This window comes from Pholcus phalangioides, unplaced genomic scaffold (assembly GCF_987345545.1).
Source record: "Pholcus phalangioides strain wild (caught in Gottingen) unplaced genomic scaffold, Ppha-v1.0 ptg000022l_1, whole genome shotgun sequence".
NCBI classification, from domain to species: Eukaryota; Metazoa; Arthropoda; class Arachnida; order Araneae; family Pholcidae; genus Pholcus; species Pholcus phalangioides.
Window position 1 is genome coordinate 25,866,058 of NW_028301615.1, and position 21,775 is coordinate 25,887,832.

At 37.3% G+C, this 21,775-nt stretch overlaps 1 protein-coding gene across 2 annotated transcripts in view; it reads right to left on the minus strand.

Annotated features, from left to right (window-relative positions):
• The window catches only part of LOC149070085 (sushi, von Willebrand factor type A, EGF and pentraxin domain-containing protein 1-like), a 90,253-nt gene extending 72,036 nt beyond the window's left edge, over window positions 1-18,217 (minus strand). For both annotated transcript variants that reach the window (XM_089249212.1, XM_089249213.1), the window contains exons 1-6: window positions 17,513-18,217; window positions 4,051-4,265; window positions 3,591-3,767; window positions 3,172-3,330; window positions 2,739-2,978; window positions 2,421-2,606 (exon numbers count right to left, since the gene is read on the minus strand). In XM_089249212.1, coding sequence (XP_089105338.1) covers window positions 2,421-2,606; window positions 2,739-2,978; window positions 3,172-3,330; window positions 3,591-3,767; window positions 4,051-4,265; window positions 17,513-17,979 — 1,444 coding nt within the window. In that variant the 5' untranslated portion in view covers window positions 17,980-18,217. The remainder of the gene's footprint in view (window positions 1-2,420; window positions 2,607-2,738; window positions 2,979-3,171; window positions 3,331-3,590; window positions 3,768-4,050; window positions 4,266-17,512) is intronic.
• Window positions 18,218-21,775: the final 3,558 nt, after the last annotated feature.

A 21,775-nucleotide genomic window follows, 5' to 3' on the forward strand; every position in this document is an offset into this window, starting at 1 on the left:
ATTTGACCAAAATACAGATTCAAATATGGTCACAAATTATAAATGGTCACATCTGAAACGTTATATTTAGGAATAGAATTCAAAACATCTGATCGGTTTTGTCAAAAAATTAAAATAAATCATAAGTTTTAAATAAAAATTTTAATCAGATTGATTGAGTCAATTAGCTCAACTAAAATTTGTAACCGTGATTAACAATCGATTGATAAACTGACATGATTAATCAAAGCAGTCCTAATTGAAATCATGTATTTATAGCAGTGCAGCTGTTTCCTAACATAAAAGTGGAATGAATATTCATGAATTATGTTTGCAAAAAGATTGGGTTCATTTTTATGCTGAAAACAGAAAAAACTTGGTGGAGATTGCTGATCGAGATAACTCATCCATGATAGTGGATGTGCCAGGTGTACCAGGCTAGCTTTACCAAGTCATTTGATCATTTTTGTCACACCATGGTCATTTTCTGCACACAAGAGCTAATTAGACTGGGACCTCCAATTTATTGCTGATTCCAAATGGCAGGCTTGTTTTTCATACTCATCGAGAGGTTGGTGCGCCAACCCCTTGATGGGGGGGGGGGGGGACTCTCTACGGTAGCAATTTTTTCTGCGATCATTTCGTCGTTTCTGTTGTACCCATGTCAGGAAAGTTTTCTGACAAGGGCGAACCGGGTATCAAACTCTCGACACCTCTAAACATCCTTTGGTACTTTAAGCGAGTATATTATCAACCTGGGCTACTGTGCCCCAGCTTTACCAAGTTTTATCAACATCGTTTGAAAGAATTAAATTACTTTCAGATGAGGAATTCTATCCCCAAGCAAGTGTTACTGTACAAAGGTTTTTAACAGCTGGCTGATGCAAAGATGAATTCAGGAAAGGGAGAAAATTCAATTGCCTTTGCAGGGAATCACACCCACATCCTCTCAATTGCCAGGTGAGCGCCCTAGACCACTAGACTACAAATATCTCAATCCTCCCTTAGAGATCGTGAACACTGAACGGGACTGCACATGGATGGTCATTAGTTGTCTAGTAGTCTAGGGTGCTCACCCTGCAAGTGCGAAGATGTGGGTTCACTTCCCCCGCAAGGGCAGTTGAATTTTCTCTTTCTGGAATTCACTTTAACATCAGCCAGCTATTAAAAATCTTTGTATGGATAGAGAAGAGTAACGTGATCCTTGGACAAGTGTTACTGGTCTATAATGATTTCTTTTAACTTCTGTGACCAGGGTAATTTTATGCACATGAAAGCTAATTATACAGTTTTGAGTCGATTTTGAATGGTTGCTTGAAGGTAGCTCTATGTCTCAGCTGTGATGTTTTGAACTGCATCAAACTGTCAAAGTTAAAATTCATCATGAAAAATGTATTTTTCCTTATTCTAAAATTTTTTTTTATCAATAACTTTCATTACTTCTATGATTAAACAGCATGCAGGCTTACCAATATTGACAATAAGCAAACTCATTTAACTTCATATTCTCAATCGTTAAAATCCATTTATAACTTAAATAACGTACAGTGATACCTCAGCTAGCGAATGTATTTGTTCTGGATTTATTTATGTTAGCATAATCTTTGTTAGCCAAAACACGATTTCCCATAGATTTCTGTGAAAAATTGTTTAATTTGTTCCTGGTACTGCCTAAAATTTAAAGATACATTTTTTTAAAACACCAAAGAATGCTATAAAGCACACAACAATGGATCAAAGTTTAAAATGAACATCTTCAAAATTGAATAAATAAGAATTTACAGGAAGATGAGACACTTAACACCATTTCATTTTACACTATGTACATAACCAAAATGAGCTTTAGTAGACTAAAGCTGTAATTGACACAACCTAGCCGAATTCGTAGGTGTCTCCATTCATTAGTGATTTGGTTAGCTCATTTCTGTGTCTGATACATGCAGATGGAAAAGATGGAGCTCCTACCTACAATGTCCAGACCAAAGCCTTGGTCCAGACTGTTCAGTTTGATGCTAACAGTCTTGCACTGAAAGAATATGCACACACACACACAGGTCCCCTCTTTTTTTAAATTCATTTTCTATTAGTGGAATCTAATAGAAATGCAGAATATTGTAGTTGCCATGACAACTAAATATCAGTATATATATAAAATGGCACCTAAAATTTTCTATTTGTGTAGTTCCTAAATTGCAGGCTGAGAGTAGCACAAAATGTTTTGGAATTTATAGAAGCATATCTGCCAACATGAAAGAGGGTCATTGTGCCCTTAAAAAGTCAAAAGAAGCACTATTTTGGACCTTTGCTTTAAGTGAAAAATTTGTAACACATTAAAAATTTATCTGCACTTAGATTTTTTTGTGATTTGTCCAGCCCTGCTACATTTTTAGAAAACATACAGTGATAATGCATAAACTAAAACTGTTAAATAAGTTTCTTACTGGAGCAGTCAGTTTTTTCACCAGTCCATTCACCATTTTCGAGGCACCGCCGGTACTTTGATCCAGATAAGGAAAACCCTTTTTCACAATTGAAATGGCATTCAGTCCCAAAGGAGAAATCAGTATGCGAGGAACTACAGTTATGGTTCCCATAATTCGGATATTCCAGAGCATTACATCTGATTTCTAGAGAGGTATTAAAAAAAAACTAAGTTGCATTTATGCAATCACTAAACTAAAAAAATTTCAGTCTAACCATATCAAGATAATGTAGTAAAATATATTTGTATAACATTGTAAGAGTGCTACAATACCTACTTTCACAGTGGAAATCAGGACCAGACCAAGTTCCATTCTCTAAACAATGTCGTGCTTCTTTTGGCAGGAAATTCCATGGCAAACTGGAAGAATCCCCGCTTACAGAACTGGTGTCTTTGCAGACATATGGACAATACCCGACTTGACACTTGAATGTGCAAACGGAGCCATATGTGTTTCCACAATTGTGAGGCAGAATGATACCACCTTCGGGAGCTTTGAGTGCATTGCATTCCACAGCTTCAAAGATAAAAGTAAATGTTTGAACAAATAGAAAAAGGGGACAAAACCACTAAAATGAAAATATGTAACATATCAATGTATAGAGGAAAAACTTCCTCCTGCAAAGAAGCTGAACTGCAGATCAAAACTTACCCGCGACTGATATTTTCCCGATAGGGAAAAAAAAAGACAAAAATGTGTGTGAACATACGTTTGCAAGGTTTCCTACTTGATGGATTTCCTTCATGACCCACTATGCATTTACACTGTGCAACTGATGTACTGCCGATTTCATCAGTTGTAGAATTGGCAGGACATGAAACGCAGACACTTGAACCAGATTCATCTTTGTACATTCCTTTTGCACAAGCTACAAGAAAATTTAAAATAAATTACTCTTCTGCTCTTAAAACCAAAACAATTTTTCTTCATAGGAATCAATGTTAAACTGGAATTATTCCAGGGATATTGAAGACTGTTAGTGGGATTGGTGTGGGGGGGGGGGTTAGAAGAGTACCTAAGGCTGAAATATTTAATGCAAAAACCAATGGAAATCATCAAGCTAATACTGAAAAAATAAAAGGAGTACTAGACAGCTGAAATTTAAATGAAAAAGATTGAAAAACTTACGACTGCATTTTCCTATATGTCCATCCCCGAAATAACCTGGTCTGCAACCACATTCAAAATGACCACCTCTTGCGCCACAATAGCAATCTGCATTTTTATCACAGCAGTCATGACCACTGCTGCAATATCCATTACATAGGCTTGAATCTGCTACTTTGTCCAGCGTCTCTTTTGTATCTGCGAAATAGTTGTGTAAAATGAGTATCCAAAAGAGAAGATAAGTAAAGGGCCAAAAGAAAAGTGAATCTCCACTACTTTTTAAAAAATAATATATTCAAACTGGTGCAAGTATAATAATAAAAAAGCAAATAATAAAAAACCATGATCACAATAAATTTAAAATTTGCATAACTTTTTTTATTTGTGTTTATTATGAGCAAATCCAACTGTACTACGCTTCATATATATAAGAATATACTAAGTAATTTCATACCATACTTAAAAATGCTATAAAAGTTACCGTTTTTTAAAAGATCATTAAACTCCTTGATGAGTGAAAAGTCTTTCAGAATGTAAATATGGTTTTTAGAAGTCGAAACAGAAACTAATTCATCTTCATTGACATTTGCAACACCAATAGTAAATATGATCACACCACTCTGCTTGAGTTCATTAGAAATAGACAACAGATTATAACCACCATTGCTTTGGCCATCCGTAAGTAATATTATGATCCTGAAATAATAAAAATAAATTAAATTCTTAAGAAGCTAACAAATATATACCGATGATACAGCCACAAAAAAATGTTTATCTACAATTTACAAATACAAATGTAAGGCCACAACAGACAAAATGCCCAACGAGGTAACTGAGAAAAAGATGCCCAACTATATATATAAAATTGATTTTTTGTATGTGTGTGTATGTTCTCTATACAAATCTACAATTTTAGATCTTTCGTAGCCAAATTTTGCATATACCAAATGGGATGCGATTTGAACGATAGGCTACTTTAAAAGTTCGCCAGAGCAGGGCAAATGCCAAAAATGAGCGGAAAAACTGTTGGGCAACAATTTACAAGATAATTTCAACAATCCCTTGTTTACTTTGGTTACAGTGGTTCCCTAGCAATGCGTTCCAGACATGTATAATAGTTTGCCATTTCTTTAATGCTGCCAGTATTATGCATGATAGTTCATGCCTTTGTAATGGTTTGTCACTTCTTCAATGCTCAATTGAAAAGTGAATGCAATTGAAGGAAACCCGGGCAGCACCGGGTATTATAGCTAGTAACAAGCAAACATACATACATATGACATATGTATGTACTATAGTGTATTAATGCGTAATATATATTCTATTTATATGTAATATATTTCTAAAATACAGCAACCCAATTAAAAGTGCAATTATAAAAAATAAAAACTATATACATGATAAAATATTACACAATGCCCATAAAGAATACTTATAGTTGTCTTATTCTAAGTATGGATAGCTTCTCGATTTACCCCAACATGTTTATCGCATTTCTTTTTAAACGTGTCAATTGTGTTACCTCTGGGGGTAAGCTATTCAATTTATTAACAACCCTATTAGAGAAAAATTCCCTGCGACACCATAACCTCGCATTGTCCCTTACCAATCGATACTGGTGTCCCCTTGTAAAAGCAGTCGATTGGCGGTGTACTAAAAGTTCATGGTCCATCCTATCCAATCCCATTGAAAATTTTGAACATTTCGATCATATCTCTTCGACACCTGCGTTCATCCAATGTAAACATATTCAAAAAATGAAGTCTCTCTTCATAACTCAAGCCTCGTGTGCCAATAAGGACACAAGTAGCTCTTCTCTGCACCCCTTCAACCAAGTCTATGTCCCTCTGTAGGTATGGTCTCCAAAACCTTACTGCATACTCCAGTCCCGGATGAACTAAGCCTCGAAAAAACGGAAGAATTACTTTAGCAAAACGCGAAGAGACGTTTTTGAAAATGAGACCGAGCATTCTATTCGATTTTTTGACCACCGCTGAACAATGTCCAGAAAACCTAAGCCGCTCATTAATGAGAATTCCCAAATCGGTGACCCTAGTTGCATCCGGGGGATAGTGACACCATTCAACTCGTAAGAGAACCATGGGTTGTTTGAACCAAAATGAGCAACCATGCACTTATCAATGCTAAACGTCATGCTCCATTCATTTGCCCATGCTGCAATCCTGTTTAAGTTGGTCTGGAGCAACTCCCTATCATTTTGATTTCTGATTACCCCCATTAGCTTCACATCATCTGCGAATTTGCTAGTAATCCCATTGATACCCTGATTGAGTTTATCGATAAAAAGTGAAACAGCAGTTAATTCTCTAAGATATTTTTTGCTCAGAATTTCTTATGATGAAAGCTCTTTAGTCAACCAACTGACAATTAAAAGTGTCAATTATTATATCACTGTTCACTTCCATAGCTGTATAGACATTTTCCTGTTAATCAGAAAGTTTTTTAGCACAATCTTTTCAGTGATTCAGAAACAGCTTTAAACTGCAAGTTCTAGTGCCATGGTCTCTTAATCACTGGAAGAGACAAGGGTAGAATAAAATTATCACACATTCCATGTGTAGAATGAGGAAGCCCAAAAATAGGAAGAATTGTGGTTAAAAACAGTTTGACTTTTCTGTGTCCATTCTTTGTTCAAATTATCTCAAAACTAATTTTTTCGAGAAGCTTGTGCTGCGATAAGTCATTAGAGATACGTCTATTTCACAGATAAAAATCTGAATTTCACAACAAAAAAATTCTAAATCAGAAATTTCGCATTTATTCATTTGCAAAAAAAAACCTTCAAATTTTGCAATTTGTTCGATAAAAAAGACATTTTTTTTCAAGTATAATTATGGCAAGTTTTCAATTTGGATTAATGGCTTAGGATATATGTGTGGCCCTAACATATTTATGTTACTGAGGTTATGTATGTTTCACGTTATACTACTTCACCAAAGACCATCTCTGGCCATATCGTTATATTGCAATTTACTGCCATTAATGAGATGGGTTGGAAATGAAGGCGCTGTCTATCGGTGGTTGCCTCAATATCTTATCTATCTTTGAATCCAAGGGAGGACCTGGATTCGAACCCATGACCATGACAGCAACCTTCGTGGGGGTAGACAAGCATCTTACCACCATGCCACTCGGGCTGTAAATTTCTCATGCTATACTCGTAAGATTTGAAGTCACATAACCAAAAGCCTGTTGGTTTACCACTACATGATCATTTTCTCCATCCTGTGTCATGTCTTTAAAAATACATATTTTAGAGAAAAAGCTTTCAGCAATTATTTGGGCCGCTGTGATGGTTGAGTGGACTTAGTAGTGATGGACTTGCATCGTGAGGACCTGCATTCAAAACCCACTAACACCAGCTGAAGCTGGTTTTCGTGGTTTCCAATTTTGATGTTCAAATACGAGTACATCTCCAAGCTAAAAAGTCTCATCATGGAGAGCAACAGATCAAAAAACAGGGTTGGGTTTTTGCCAGCAAAAATGCAAAAAAACCCAGGCAAAAATTGATAAAAATTATTCTTTTTAATCAAGACATACCAAGCTTAGTTTTCCAATTACGAAATATTCTTTTCAATATAAAAACTTAGAAAACATGTGAAACATGAAATTACATGGTATAAAAATGAATATTCAGCAACCAAAAATATGAAAACATATTCAAATAAAATATGCATCACCCAGATTTGTTATAAAAAAATTCATGAATAAAAGACTTCATGATTATTTATTTATAGAATTCAATACACATAAATCCAATTTTTTAGTTAAATGAATTTTTTGCCACTGGCAAAAACTATTTTTGCTGGAATGGTTTTTACCATGGTTTTTTCAACTGTACCAAAAATGTGTTTCAACCCTGGTTGGTAGGGGATGTTAAGTTCCACTTGAGACCATCTAAACCCTCCCTCTTCCGTTTGGCGGAACATGACATGTTCATACAAGGTGTCCGTAATTAGAAGACCCTATTTTAAAGTAGCCTACAGGCGAAACCAGTCATCAGAAAATTGTGAAATTTTGTGGAGGACTTCATGAAGTGATGGGAATTTGTTTAAGGGAGGGGGAATAGTTGCATATGTTTTTGTTGCAGTAACAATTGTTAAAATTGTAAACATTTGTCTAGATGTGTTACTTATTAACCAGTCAAGTGGTTACGACGGCATGTGCTGTTGCTGATATACGTAATGGTTTTGTCTACGACGGCATTTGCCAACACACAGACTTTTCGGTCTTTTTCACATAGATATGACAAAATAATTTATCATACATGTGCTGCCATCTCTGTACAGCCATCCTTCTACTTTATTATCTCATCACTAGATGGAGTTGACAATTATATTTCAAGGTCTGAGATTATTATTACTATTATCTTTGTCATGCTTTGCAAAGCTGCATCACCATCGTTTTTGTTTCAATTTCCAACTCCCTTGCGAAGCTGCATCTGTTTTATTACTCATATATCTCTTAGCAAAGGTTCAACTACTATGGTTCCACATAAATCCATCAGCAGCATTTCTTTTAGTCACAGGACATTACCACCACCCCTCCCCACTTTTGGGGTGTCATATTATTTCTCGACACATTCGAGCTATAAAAAAACATACTATAAAAAAAATAATATTTCAAACTTCCAAGAAAAGGAAAAAAAAAGGGAAAAAATGTGTGCATCTTCAAAAAAAACGGGGCACTGCGGGTAACGCTCGGAGAAATTAATTGGACAGTTGACTGGTTAATAAAATGCCCTCTGGTGCAGAGCCGCAACTAGGGGGGAGCAGGCAGGTCTTGTGCTCCGGACACTGGACCAGAGGGGCATGGGCGGAGATACGGGGGGGGGGGGCATTGCCCCCCCTCAGCGGCAAAGGTGAAGTCGACTGATCGAATGTATATATGAGCTGACATCATCATCGTGCCCCCCCAGACTTCCAAGTCAATCTCCGCCTATGCAGAGGAGGCGCAAATTTTATTCTGAAACCTCTCCTTCAAGGGGGCACCAAAAGCCCCGGGTGACCAAGCATCTAGTTACGGCCCTGCTCTGGTGGCAACATATGCAACTAATTTTTTCCCCCTTAAACAAATTCCCATCACTTCATGAAGTCCTACACAAAATTTCACAATTTTTCTGATGACTAGCTTTGCTTTAAAATAGGGCCTTTTAATTATGGACACCCTGTATATTGAATAGATGTTCTTTGCTTCGCCCCTCTGAAAGAATTGAAATGACGGGCTTGTTACAGATACTATTTGAATGAGAACGCCGCCTCATAAGCATACAAATAATTCAACTTAGTAGCAAACTCATCACATTTCATGAAAATTTTAATTATGTAAAAGATTATGTATATTTGAGAATGGAGATGATAATAATTTAAAAATAAGCTGTGTTGCACAAAATTGCCAGGGGGCGCCTAGAGAAAAAATCTCACCCGTGAGGGACCGAATTTTCGGAGTCCCTCCCACCAAACACGTTTTTTTTTCGCCCTTTCAACTCGGATTTAGGCAGCACCTCTTAGCACCTTTTCAAGAGCGGCGTCCCGTGCAGCCGCACGGACCAAGAGCCACCCTCGTGAGTTCCCCTTGAAAAATATCGGACATAGGTCCACTTTATATACACTACGACTACAGTTTTGAAAGATTTGTTTACTTTAATTCGGTACGGCCGTAACCTCGGTTTTGTTGCAATCACAAGGTTCCGATTGCCATACGTACATAACATAACAAACAGTACCGAATGTCCACAGTCATTCCATTAAAGGAAAGTATCAGTTTCAACTAATTTTGGATTTAAAAAGTTTAACAATAATTATTAAATATTCTTCGAATATTTTTGATGCAGAGTCACCATGTTGTACAAAAAATGTTCTGCCACCAATCGTCGAATCACTAATTTATAGGCGTTCATTAAATGATAGATAGCAGTAGTTATACTTACATAGGGTGACCATACGTCCCGTATTTCCCGGGACAGTCCCGGTATTTTCTGTATTTTTGGTCGTCCCGACTTTTTCGCAAAAGTGTCCCGGTTTTTCCCGTATTTTACACGACGCTTACTTGAATTTTTATTCTTTATTGAAGTCAAAGATTGAAATTATTTTTCAACTAATAAACTATATTATGATAATTACAACTATAAATGAGAATATTTATCTCCCACATTTGTCTCGGTGAACGTTTTTTTCGTGAAATTCATTTTAATCCACTGCAATTTGCAGTAACGTTTCATTTCCCGCCATTGTGATTTTACCGTAATTTTAACAATATTTGGCAACTTTGCTCGGTTTTGGCGTCATTTTTGGCGATAATTGGCGATGTCCCGTATTTGGAATCTCAATGTCCCGTATTTCTCTCGAGGAAATATGGTCAGCCTATACTTACATATATAATTTTTCCAGTTGACCATAATTCTCGAATAAGAAGTACGGTAATTTCAAATCACAAAATACAAGAAATTCCCAACAGTCGCCAAAAACGTTAACCCTTCCCCACTTCACTTACAAGCTATTGGCAAGAAATTTGGAAGATCTCTATTTGACGAATTGGCGACGAACGTGGTGACCTTGTCCTAACCTAGAGAATTTGTCATATTCAACTTAGATCATGTTTCATTCCAAGCTCGGATCGGTGATATCATAAATCGTCAGTTAGTTGCTTTCACTAAACATAACTATGGCCTAGGATGGTGAATTCGAATGGCAATATTGGTTTTGTTTGTTGATAAGTGAAGAAAGCCAGCATTACAAGACTGATAATGTGGTTATGTAATGTTTTTATCGTCTTCACACTTATTTGAATAAATTAAATTTTCACTGCAAAATGTTTGTAGTGCAGGGGGGAAACTAATTAATTGGCTTAGTCAAACTTTTACAGCAGCATATAATTTTAACATCAAAATGTGTGTATGTGAACCAATTGCGACCGAAGACAAAAGTGTAAATAAGAAAGTCGTATAAACCGATGTATATCGTACCTCCCCATTAGCAGACAAAACTTTTGGTCCCAAGGGTGTCCGCTATCAAAAGGTTTTACTGTATTCGCGTGCCCTTTCCCAGTTTTCGGGAAAACACCGTCGCAGTGCTAATTTTCGTATCGGAACAAAATATAAATTGTATGTGTTATAGATACGTTTTAAAAAGCCACCCAAAAGGTTTTTACAATGCTTCTTGAGTACCTTGATTGATCAGAATTTTGATTGCTCTTTGACAACTTTGGATACTTATTTATTATTGGTGACCGCTGCACTTAGATTTTTCGATTTGCATAATTCTGACAACGCACTACAGTATACGTGATCTTCGCCATCTTAACAAATTCTGTTTTTCCGAAGATACCCAGATTCCTCTGGAGGGCTGAAGTTACAATTCTTCTTGCGGCAGAGTCCAGATATCTCGCGATTTTTCCAGTTCTTATGTAAATGTTTCTGTAATACTGTTGTTTAAATGTTTCTGAAAATGAAAAACTTGAAGGATATTCAAAAAAAATTTACAGTTTCATTGCTACCGTTTCCTGTTCTTACAGCATCAATGAATCTACAATCTGATATATCAAGAAAAAAAGAACTTGAAATTTGATCAGCCGTTGCTGTAGTTACACCTACTACACTGGTGTAAGAAATTAAGAGAATTTGCAGACTTGGTCGATTATCTCTAGAACTACTGTACCGATTTTAATGAAATTTGATATGTACATACATTGATACAATACAAAACAAGTAACCATTCAATAATTGTAATACACACGCATGATCGTGCGTAACACTCGTTGGAGTCGGAAGGTATGAAACAGCGGTTGCAGAATAAACAGAAAAATAGGTTAATAGATGGGTTAATAGGGGGTATGGTCCCCTCTTATACAGGTCTCGCAGCGTGATTCCATACTTGAAATAAGGCAGTTTATCATTTCCTGTGGCAATTGGTCCCACTCGTTCGCAACGCTGTTTTCATTCCCTGGATGGTTCCCGGAGGGGGGTTGCGAGTTGCAATTGCCCTCCCCAGAGCGTCCCAGACATGCTCTATAGGGTTAAGGTCTGGAGATCTGGTTGGCCAATCCATCCGGCGAATATCTTCACTCTCTAGAAAATCGTCGAGCAGAACAGCTCCATGTGGCTTCGCGTTATCGTCCATTAAAATGAACTCATGGCCAACTGCACCCCTGAAAAGGCGAACATAGGGCTCCAAGACCTCATCCCTATACCTCACACCAATCACAGTCCCTCTTTCAAAGACATGGAGAGGTGTGCGGCCATCCAACATGATGCCTGCCCAGACCATTAAACCTCCTCCGCCATAATGGTAGATTTCGCGGACATTGGAGGGTAGGTAGTGGGTCCCTGGTTCTCTCCATATGAACGTACGGCGAGAATCGGTGCTTAGGCTGAACCGGGACTCATCAGTGAAGAGAACGGTCGCCCATTGATCCATACTCCAATCTCTATGCTCTCTGCACCATGATAAACGGATTCTCCTGTCCGTAGAAGTGAGCGGGACGTAAACAGCAGGTCTTGCAAACAACCCTCTCTCATGAAGTCTTTTGGAAACAGTCACCCTTGATACACGGGTTCCTGTGGCTGCATACAAGTCACGAGAGAGCTGAGAAGCTGTAGCACTCCTGTTACGCCTCTCTATAATCGACAAATGGCGATCTTCTCTGGCCGTCGTGGCTCTTGAACGACCTTGCCCAGGCTTCCTCTCGATGGATCCGGTATCCTGGAACTGTTTCCATAAGTTACACACGACGCTGGGCGTTAAATTGGACTCTCTACAAATCTGGACTTGAGATTGGCCTGTTTCTAGCCTCCCCACAATTCGCTACCTCATTCCATCATCTAAACGTTGGTGGTTACTCATTTTTACTGTTACAATTTGAAGTTAACCGATTGCTGCAAAATAACACCAAGAAATTCGCCGAGGTGTGCTAGCGAACGAAATGCGTCTTAACTTACGCGCGCTTATAAAGCCTATTTCTCTACTGGCTCCTCCTACACATAAGTGTACGCTTACGTATTTGACGTACAAGATTTGCATTTTTGTCTAGAAGCAGTGGTTTTACATAAAAATTTGAAAAAAAATGCCATCAAAATAATCTTGAAAATCTGAGTATGTTCGATATGTCGAAAGAAACTTTTGACAGTATCTAAATCAGCCGCTGTGGTGGTTGAGTGGTCGTAGCGACGGACTCGCATCGCGAGATTCCGGGTTCGAACTCAATTCACTGGTTTTTTTTGTCCCCAATTATGGGTCCAATGTCCCTTTCATTATCATTGTTCCCCCCCCCCCCCCCGCCATCATGGGTCCATGTCTGTCACAGATGCTGTCAAAAAACTTCGAGATACGTTTTGATTCTGCAACTATTCTAACAGCTTAAGATTTCTAGAATGATAGAAATCTATCAGCTCATTTAAACGCTATTCGAATAATTGTGAGTACGGTATACAATATAGAAGCTCAAACCAAGGTCCCACGCGCCAAATGTGACCCTCGGAATCATTTGATGTGGCCCGTGGCCTCAAACCCAACTTTGTAAAAATGAAACAAGTGGCACATTTCCAGATAATTTAAGTGACCCGCGCTGCAGTTCTACATCACTCGAGTGGCCAGTGGCACATTCCAAGATCACTCAAGCGGTCCGCGCATGGGGGCATTGCCCCCAGCGTCAAAGGTAAAACCGACTGATCTAATGTACAAGGATGACATCACTCTCCTCTACCATACGAAGGGTTTAACAACTGGCTGTTGCGAAGATATATTTTGGAAAAAGAGAAAAAATTCGACTGCCCTTGCGGGAAATTTTGGCCTGAGTCTGGTCCGGCCGTCCATGTACGGTCCCTTTCAGTGTACACAAGCTCCAGGGAAAGATTGCGAGATTCGGTGCCTCTGTAGTCTAGGGCGTTCACCTGGAAAGTGAAAGGACGTGGGTTCGATTCACCGCAAGGGCAGTTGAATTTTCTCTCTTTCCAAAATATATCTTCGCAGCAGCCAGTTGTTAAAACCTTCGTGATCTAATGTATTTGCAGATATATGAATTTACATCATCATTCCCCCCGCCAGACTTTCATGTCTATCTCCGCCTATGGGTCCACGGCACATTTTCAGATCAATCAAGCGTCCCGCGACACATTCAAAGATCCTTGAGTGAACCGTGGCATATTTTCAAATCACTTATGTAACCTGCGGCGCTGTTCCAGATCACTCAATTGTGGCTCTTAATCACTTAAAAAACGTACGTTCTCGGTGTACAGTATTATGTAGCTGCGGTCGAGTGGGCATCATGCTGGACTCCTATCACGAAGATCCAGATTTGAACCCCGTTGTTCAAAAGTCTCTCCACTTTATATTATTTTTTTTATATTATTATTATTTTTCTATTTTTTTCTTCTTTTTTTTTTCTTTTTTCTGTTTACTTTTATTTTTTTTATCATTATTATTATTGTTTTATTTTCTTTGAAAACCATTTTTCTCTTTGTACAAAGTATTATAATTTTTTTTTGTTTTCCACGGTAAATATGCTGATTGTACCATTATATATGGCCCTATGTTATACTGTGTGGTGCATAGAGAGATGTCTTTGTGACACAAAATTCAAAAAAAAAGTCTCTCCCCACAGAGAACAGACAGACCTTCAACGCGATACTTACAAAACACCAAATTTCAAGTATACGAGAGACAGATAAAATGAGCGGGTCCGCTCCGCTCATAATTATTCGTAATTATTTGAATATAAAGGTAATTAGTTGAAGCGTTAATTTATTTAAATGTTTAAGGATTATTTTGTATCAAACGATTATTGAAAAGGGGACTACGTAACAGGTACTAATTGAGGCTTGGCATTAGGTAGTTGTAAAAGGCACGTGTATGCAGGGCGGCCACGAGTGATAAAAGATTATGTATGGCTAACTACCAATGAAGCACAATTCATCTGGCAAGGTATGAAGCTATGAAACAATAACGTACGGCCCCTTTCACACGAAGCGGATGTGGGTCCGCATACCCTTTTACACGAGCATCTTTAGTTTGAAGTTCGTGCATAAAAACTATTTTTTTCTCAATTTTTGTAATTATTTTTCTAATTCATCCCTAATTTAGTGCCCATAGGCAGCCTAGAGCCATTCTTTGGTGGTTTAATCTACAGCCCCATAGGATATAGGTATAAAGATGCCTTCATTCTGATCCTCACAAGTAGTCGATGGGGGAAAGTATCTTAAAATATTTTCAAAAGATTTTGAAAAAAAAAAATGTCTTTTCGGAAAAATATAAAAGAAAAATTCCAAAAACATCCAATGATGTTCCAAAAAAAAAAAGAAAAAAAAATTCAGGAGATATCGAAGAATTTGCAAGTAGAAGAAAAGGGGAGGGGTGGAGACTTTCAAAATGCCTGTGCTTAGAAATATTCACATCACAATTCTGTCTTAGGCCGGGATTACGCTATAAAAGTTCGTTTATAAAACTTGAAAAATGCAACAAATAGGCGGATCAGTTAAATTCGCTCGAATGTAACAGATCTGTCTATTGGTTACGTTTTTCAAGTTTTATAAAAGAATTTTTACTGAATGTTTTATAGAGTAATACCAGCCTTAGGCCGGGATTACACTTTAAAACATTGATTAAAAATTCTTTTATAAAACTTGAAAAACGTAACCAATAAGATCACCGGTTACATTTGCTTGAATGCAACCGATGCGCCTATTGGTTGAATTTTTCACCTTTCATGAAAGATCTTTTATAAAACTTTATAGTGTGATCCCGGCCTTAAGCCCTGATTACACTATAAAAATTTTATAATAATTCTTTTAAAAATGCAACCAATAGATTTATTTGTTGCTTTTATCAAGTTTTATAAAACAACTTTCATAAACCTTTTAGAGTGAAATTCCATTCTTAGGCTGGTATTACACTATAAAAGTTTGATAAAAGTCCTATTACAAAACTTGAAAAATGCAGCCAATAAGGTCAATGGTACATTTTCTAGAATGTAACAAATAACCTTATTGGTTAGTTTTTCAAGTTTTATAAAAGGGATTTTATCAAACTTTTATAGTGTAATACCGGCCTTAGATTAGTCACTTCTGAAATATAAAATTTCACTTTTTTTTAGTTTACAGACTCAATATCGAGTAAAATATACTTGTGAATTTCCGGGATGGAGGGCACCAAAATGATTCAAGTGCTTGGGGCCTTCAAACGTCTCAATCCGGCCCTGAGTGAACACCGTACGTGGATAACGTTGTTTAATAAAAGTTTTTTTTTTAAGTTTAAAAAACTGAAAAGATTAAAAATTAAAAAATATGTATATACATACTTAAAATAATTTCAAATATTTATATTTTTTTAATAATTTCAAAAAATAAAAAAATGAAATGTTTTTAATTAAATTTAAAAATTATTAAAGTATGTAGTCAATGAAATATTCGTAATGGTTGTTGACAAGTTTTATTGTATAAAATTGTGAAGTATGGACAAAAGGCAGTTAAAGTTGCTATATCTCCATCTCAGAAGAAAACAGAGGGATAGACGTATGTGGGTACATCATATTTGATGAACAGGGACCTTCATATGGTGTTTTTAAGGATATTTATGGCAAATAATTAAAAAAAATTCCGTGCAAAATCATCTTTAAAAAGTAGCCCAAGATGCGGACGAATTCGCACCGCATCCGCATTGTGTGAATAGCTCCGAATAACCCAATTGTCAAAACTTCTATGTGCGGATGCGGAGCCCAGGGCAGTCTTAAGAACATCATGGGCCCCCGGGCCAAGTGATTTTTCTGAGGCCTTTTCTGGAAAATTCTCGAAAAATTCAACTACTTTTCATTTTTCTGAGGCTCCTCTTCTCTTAAGTATGTATGGTCTCCAAAACCTTACAGCATACTCCAGTCCAGGACGAACTAATCCTCGAAAAAGCGGAAGAATGACTTTAGGAGAACGTGAAGAGACCTTTTTGAAAATGAGACCAAGCATTCTATTCGATTTTTTGACCACCGCTGAACAATGTTCAGAAAACCTAAGCCGCTCGTCAATGAGAATTCCCAAATCGGTGACCCTGGTTGCATCCGGGATAGTGGCACCATTCAACTCGTAAGAGAACCGTGGGTTGTTCGAACCAAAATGAGCGACCATGCACTTATCAACGATAAACGTCATGCTTCATTCATTTGCCCATGCTGCAATCCTGTTCAGACTGATCTGGAGCGACTCCCTATCGCTTTGATTCCCGATTACCCCCATTAGAAAATATACCCCCAAAAATAATCAATATTAGTGAGAGCTGTGGATATAGGACATTAGCCAGGTCAATTTACAACGGGTCAATTGATCGGACATTGGCAGGATCAATTTACAACGAAATCGGCCAATTCCCGAACTGACCGTTTTCGGGTTGGCTGTAACATATACACACACAACACGTTCTGGCATGTACCAATTTGTTAGGAATTCCCTGGGGGAATGTATATATACGAGATGCATGTACTGTTTAGGAAATTAAATACAGTCGCAATCGATATAACGACCCCCTTCGCCCCGTCGAAACGAGCGTTATATTGGGAGGGTCATTATATCGAAAATAAAACATATGATAGTCATTCTATGGAAAAATTTGAGACTTATCCTACCGGTCGTTACAATGAAATGGTCGCTACTACGTGGGATCGTTATAACGAGTGTCGACTGTACTATACCAGCCCGGAGCATCAAAACATCCGGCAAATACAGTAGAATCCCCTTATAACGAACACCAAGAGACAGCAGAAATCACTCCGTTAAAACGAAATTTCGTTATAAAGGAATTCCAGGTTTTTTTATTATTCCTATGTAAACTTATCTGGGGGATTAGAAGTGTTCGTTAAAATGAGACTCGCAATAACGGTATTCGTTTTAAAACGGAATTCTACTGTATTCACAATGTTTTTAAAAAATAATTTTAACTGTCACTTACTTATTCGAACCAGGTCTAGCTTGTGCGAAAATACTTCTCGCTTCGATCATCGCATCACCGGTATACGTCCAACCGGCTGCATAGTCGATTTTAGTAAGTTCCGGCAGGAATGTACACATGTTCTTACCCAAACCGTTCTTAATATAGTTCACGTGGGTTCTAACAGCCGTCGAGAAAGTCAGAACTGCTACCCTGCTGTAATCGTGGGAAACTGTCAGAAACCTCGACATCAACTCCGTGAACCGAACCACTTGCGGGTAAACATCGGCTCCAATACTCCCGGATTCATCCAGTATAAAAATCACTTCGTTCTTCAGGTTGGAGTAAGGCTCCAAGATTCCGAGGAAGTTCCTCAGGTCATCGGGTATCTTCGCCTGACAGTTCGAAAGTTGCTGCACCAAAAATCCCGGTGACAATAAAATAATCGCGATTGTAGTCAGGGAACGCATGGTACCGTGAGAACACATTTTGTCCAAAGTATTTTTTTTTTCGATAATTCAACACCACCAGATCAATATAAATAAGTATTATGAAAATTATACTTCCATAAAAAATAATGTCTTTTGTTCCTTTCGGCACATTCAAATTCGTAGACAGGACCGAAGAAATCGAGAGAAGTTTCGGTTCTCACTTTTTCTCGCACTTCACACGTGATTTCTGGATTCCGGTGATTCATACGCCATCTGATAATGAAGGTCTGCTTCTGATATTTCATCGAGGAAATAACAACTTCCTTTTGATGTGATTGGCGGCTTGCGAGACAGTTGCGTAATCAACATCAGCACATCAGCAGCCAAAGAAAGTAGAGCGTTAGAGGTTTTTTGTGTATTTTAAGACGGCGAGCGAGAGCCAAAAAACGTCATTTAGTATGAAGGGGGAAAAAGAAAAAATAATTCATTTTCCTTTTTGCTTTCTCTTTCCACAAAGACATAATTTTCAAGGTCAACAACGTGTTCAAAGATTGCTTTTGATACGAAAAACGACAAGAAGAAGACAACGAGGAAGAGTATTATTAATGGTATCGTTATATTTACCATTTACTATGCGTACACATTGAATACATTAGCTGAATAATTGTAATTGCAATCAACACAGGAATGATTATAGTTATAATTCCGATTTCAAAATGGTCAGAAGTAGAACCAGGACTGTAGCAAAGATAGAATTCTTGGGGGTGGGGGGAGTTCAACTGGAATTTCAGGGGGATCAGACAAATTGTGCAATAAATTCAATCACTTGATACATTTATATTAGTCATTTTTCCGCATTTCGGGGAGGGGCTGAATAAGGACGCAGGGTCAGGGTTATTTTTTTCGCTTCAAACGTCAATAATTTTATAACGGCGTTTTTTTTCCTCTAAAATTTTGCGCCACATCACAATTGCCGCTCGGGGCTATTATCCCCAGTTCCAGCCCCGAACCGGACAACACCACCTCTTTGGCTGGCGCTACAGCTTTGATAAGAACCACTCCAAAATATTTCCGATATAATTTACGAAAGAAATAATCTCTCTTAGAATTATTGAAAGAAACAATTCCAAAAAAATTCCAGAAACACTGCAAGAAATAATTTCATGATTGATGAAAATTTATAATTGAAAGAAATAATGTCGTAATGAATTTAAAAATAATTTCAGCATTAATGAGAGAAAGAATTTCAAGATCAAAGTAATTTCTGAAGTACGTAATAGAAGAAAAGTAATTTTAAAAAATTCGGAATTGATGAGGGAAATAATTTAAGAATCATTAAAAACTCATTTAATGAAAGAAATAAAGACTTCAGTAAGCTAGAGCCCCTGCTTAAAGTCGGGGTCAGTTGACCTATTCGTTGAGACATCACTGTGGATTTAGGAGTATCAAGTCCTTTTTTTGCATCTGTATACCATCTTACAATTCCAAATACCGCTTCATGAGTAGGTGGCCGCGGGCTTCGTGGGAGATTTTAATTTTTCCCACAATGTCTGAAAGGTTGAAGATCCCCCGCCCCACAGAGAGCTAGAGCCCTAGAAAATATACCTTTATGACTCCTTAGAGAGAGCTATCGGTGCTCTAAGGCGTCAAGTTATTTAAAATATTAGGGGGCGAAGATGGGAAAAAAACCCAATATTTCCATAGGTATTATGAAGATAGTGGGAAATTTTTGAGAAGAACTGGGATGGAGGGAAATATTGATTTCATGGTCGGATCTATGAGCCCAGTGCAAGTTTATGCCTATATCGGGGCTTAGTTATGATTGAACGCAATGAAAATGTGTGGCAAACATTTACGAGTGAAAAAATATGTTATATACGATATTTTTCTCATTCATACCTGACGAAATCGCAAAATAGTGTGTACAACAACCGATCTGAGAGTTTATGCAGAGGCGTAAGAAGGGTAGGGGCATTAGGGCTGTCCCACCTCCACCCAAGACGTTCAAAACTTAAAAATCTTTTCGTAAAAAGTTAAAAAATTAAAAATCTTTTCGTAAAAAATTAAAATACCGAAACGTTATATGTTAGTTTTAATCAATTTACGTTAATTTAAACGCTTTCCGAAAATATTTAACTCAAACATTTTCTAGAAGAAATTCCTGATGCCCTCCCAAGCCTTTTGTGTTTCCTCCAAAGGTCAAACCTGCGTATGCTCCTAAGTTACTGCACTAGATATTAATAATTCCTTGTCTACTAACAATAAAGAAAAGAAGAAACCGAGTAATAAAGACACATAACCAGGAAAGAGCACCCGAATTTTTTAAGGAGTTTCAACACAGCATGGGCACCGTCTTCAGAGAATATGAATTCACGGTTTTGTCTTTTCATTTGTCTTTATCGTTGGCTTTCTTATTCGTTATAAGTTTCTGTACTGTTAAAGCATGAAATCGCGGAGTGTTCCCTACGTAAGCCTTTGTCGTGGACTACGCTCAAAATGCAAATGATAGATGATGAAAAGCACTTCAAAAGCAAATCATTTTCCAACCACAAAATATTCAGAAAATTATTTCCTTCAGTTCGTTCATTTTGACATCATGCACGTATGCTATGCTCAAGCACTTCTCTTACATAGCACTAGACGAGCGTTTTTGTTGATCCGCATAATGCTCTGGGAGCTTATTCTATTAACTGATACTAAATAATGAAATACAGTAATAGATAACAACCAAGATGCCGATTAGTGGAAAAAATCTCTCAATATACTTTATATATATACTATTACTTTAATATTACTATATTACTACTTCCCGCTAGTAACTTAGGTTACAGCTCACTACATGGCCGGCGTCTTTCTGAATTTTGACATTAAACTGTAATTTTCATATAAGTTGTCCTGTGTATTTGGCAACGAATTATGAAAAAGTGAAATTGAAATTTTCCTCGCATGCGCACTTGAAAATCATTTTCTTAAAATGCTCATATCTGATCGAATAGCCAATTCTTTCTTTTCAAATTCCACTATTGTGTATCTCATGTATGTTCTCGAATTTTCTGTGAGTTCATAAAAAGTTGTTGAAAAATACGCATATACGTACGTATAAGCAAAATACATGCGGTAGAAATTTGAATTTATAGAAGAACAATCATATTTTTGTAAATATACTTTCTATTCCTACGAAAATGCATGCGAATATTTCACAAGGCAGGAAAAATATTTTCTGAAAGTTACGAATCATTTGCACCTTTTTATGACACAGGGTTGATCAAAAACATGTTTTTCTTATTTAATTTTTTGTCGATCCATTATAAACACACGTGACCGAACTTTTGCGGAAATGTGAGTTCAAGTACCATATGAGTAGTACAGGCTCGAATTCACAGTATTTCCGTTCAGTATTTTTCTAGCAATTTAGAAAACGTGTCTAAACTTCATATTGAATGAACTTATAGTGAATGTTTGTGCTTAAATGTGCTTGTGATCATTAAATACAGTTCACGCCGCTCAGTGCGATTACATCGGGACTCGGGGTTTCTGATAGCAATAACGGATTGGTTTCTATATCCAAGAAAAGTTCCATTTTTGAAAGCACGATCACCATACATCCCGTTTTGTCGAACGGGGCGTATGGTAAACGGGTACTGGTAAAACGGGACAACTCCGTTTCTTATTTCCCATATAATTGGTTGCAAAATGTTCGATCGTTATACATTTTTTTTTTGTTCTAAACAGGATCCTTCATTTTTTTCACTCAGCCATCATGGGGTGTAAGAATGGAGATGTGTGTGTGTAAAACGCAAAGGTTCTGAATCTGTGCTTCGCGGAGCTCTGAGCTCTCGGTGTAGACTTCCCG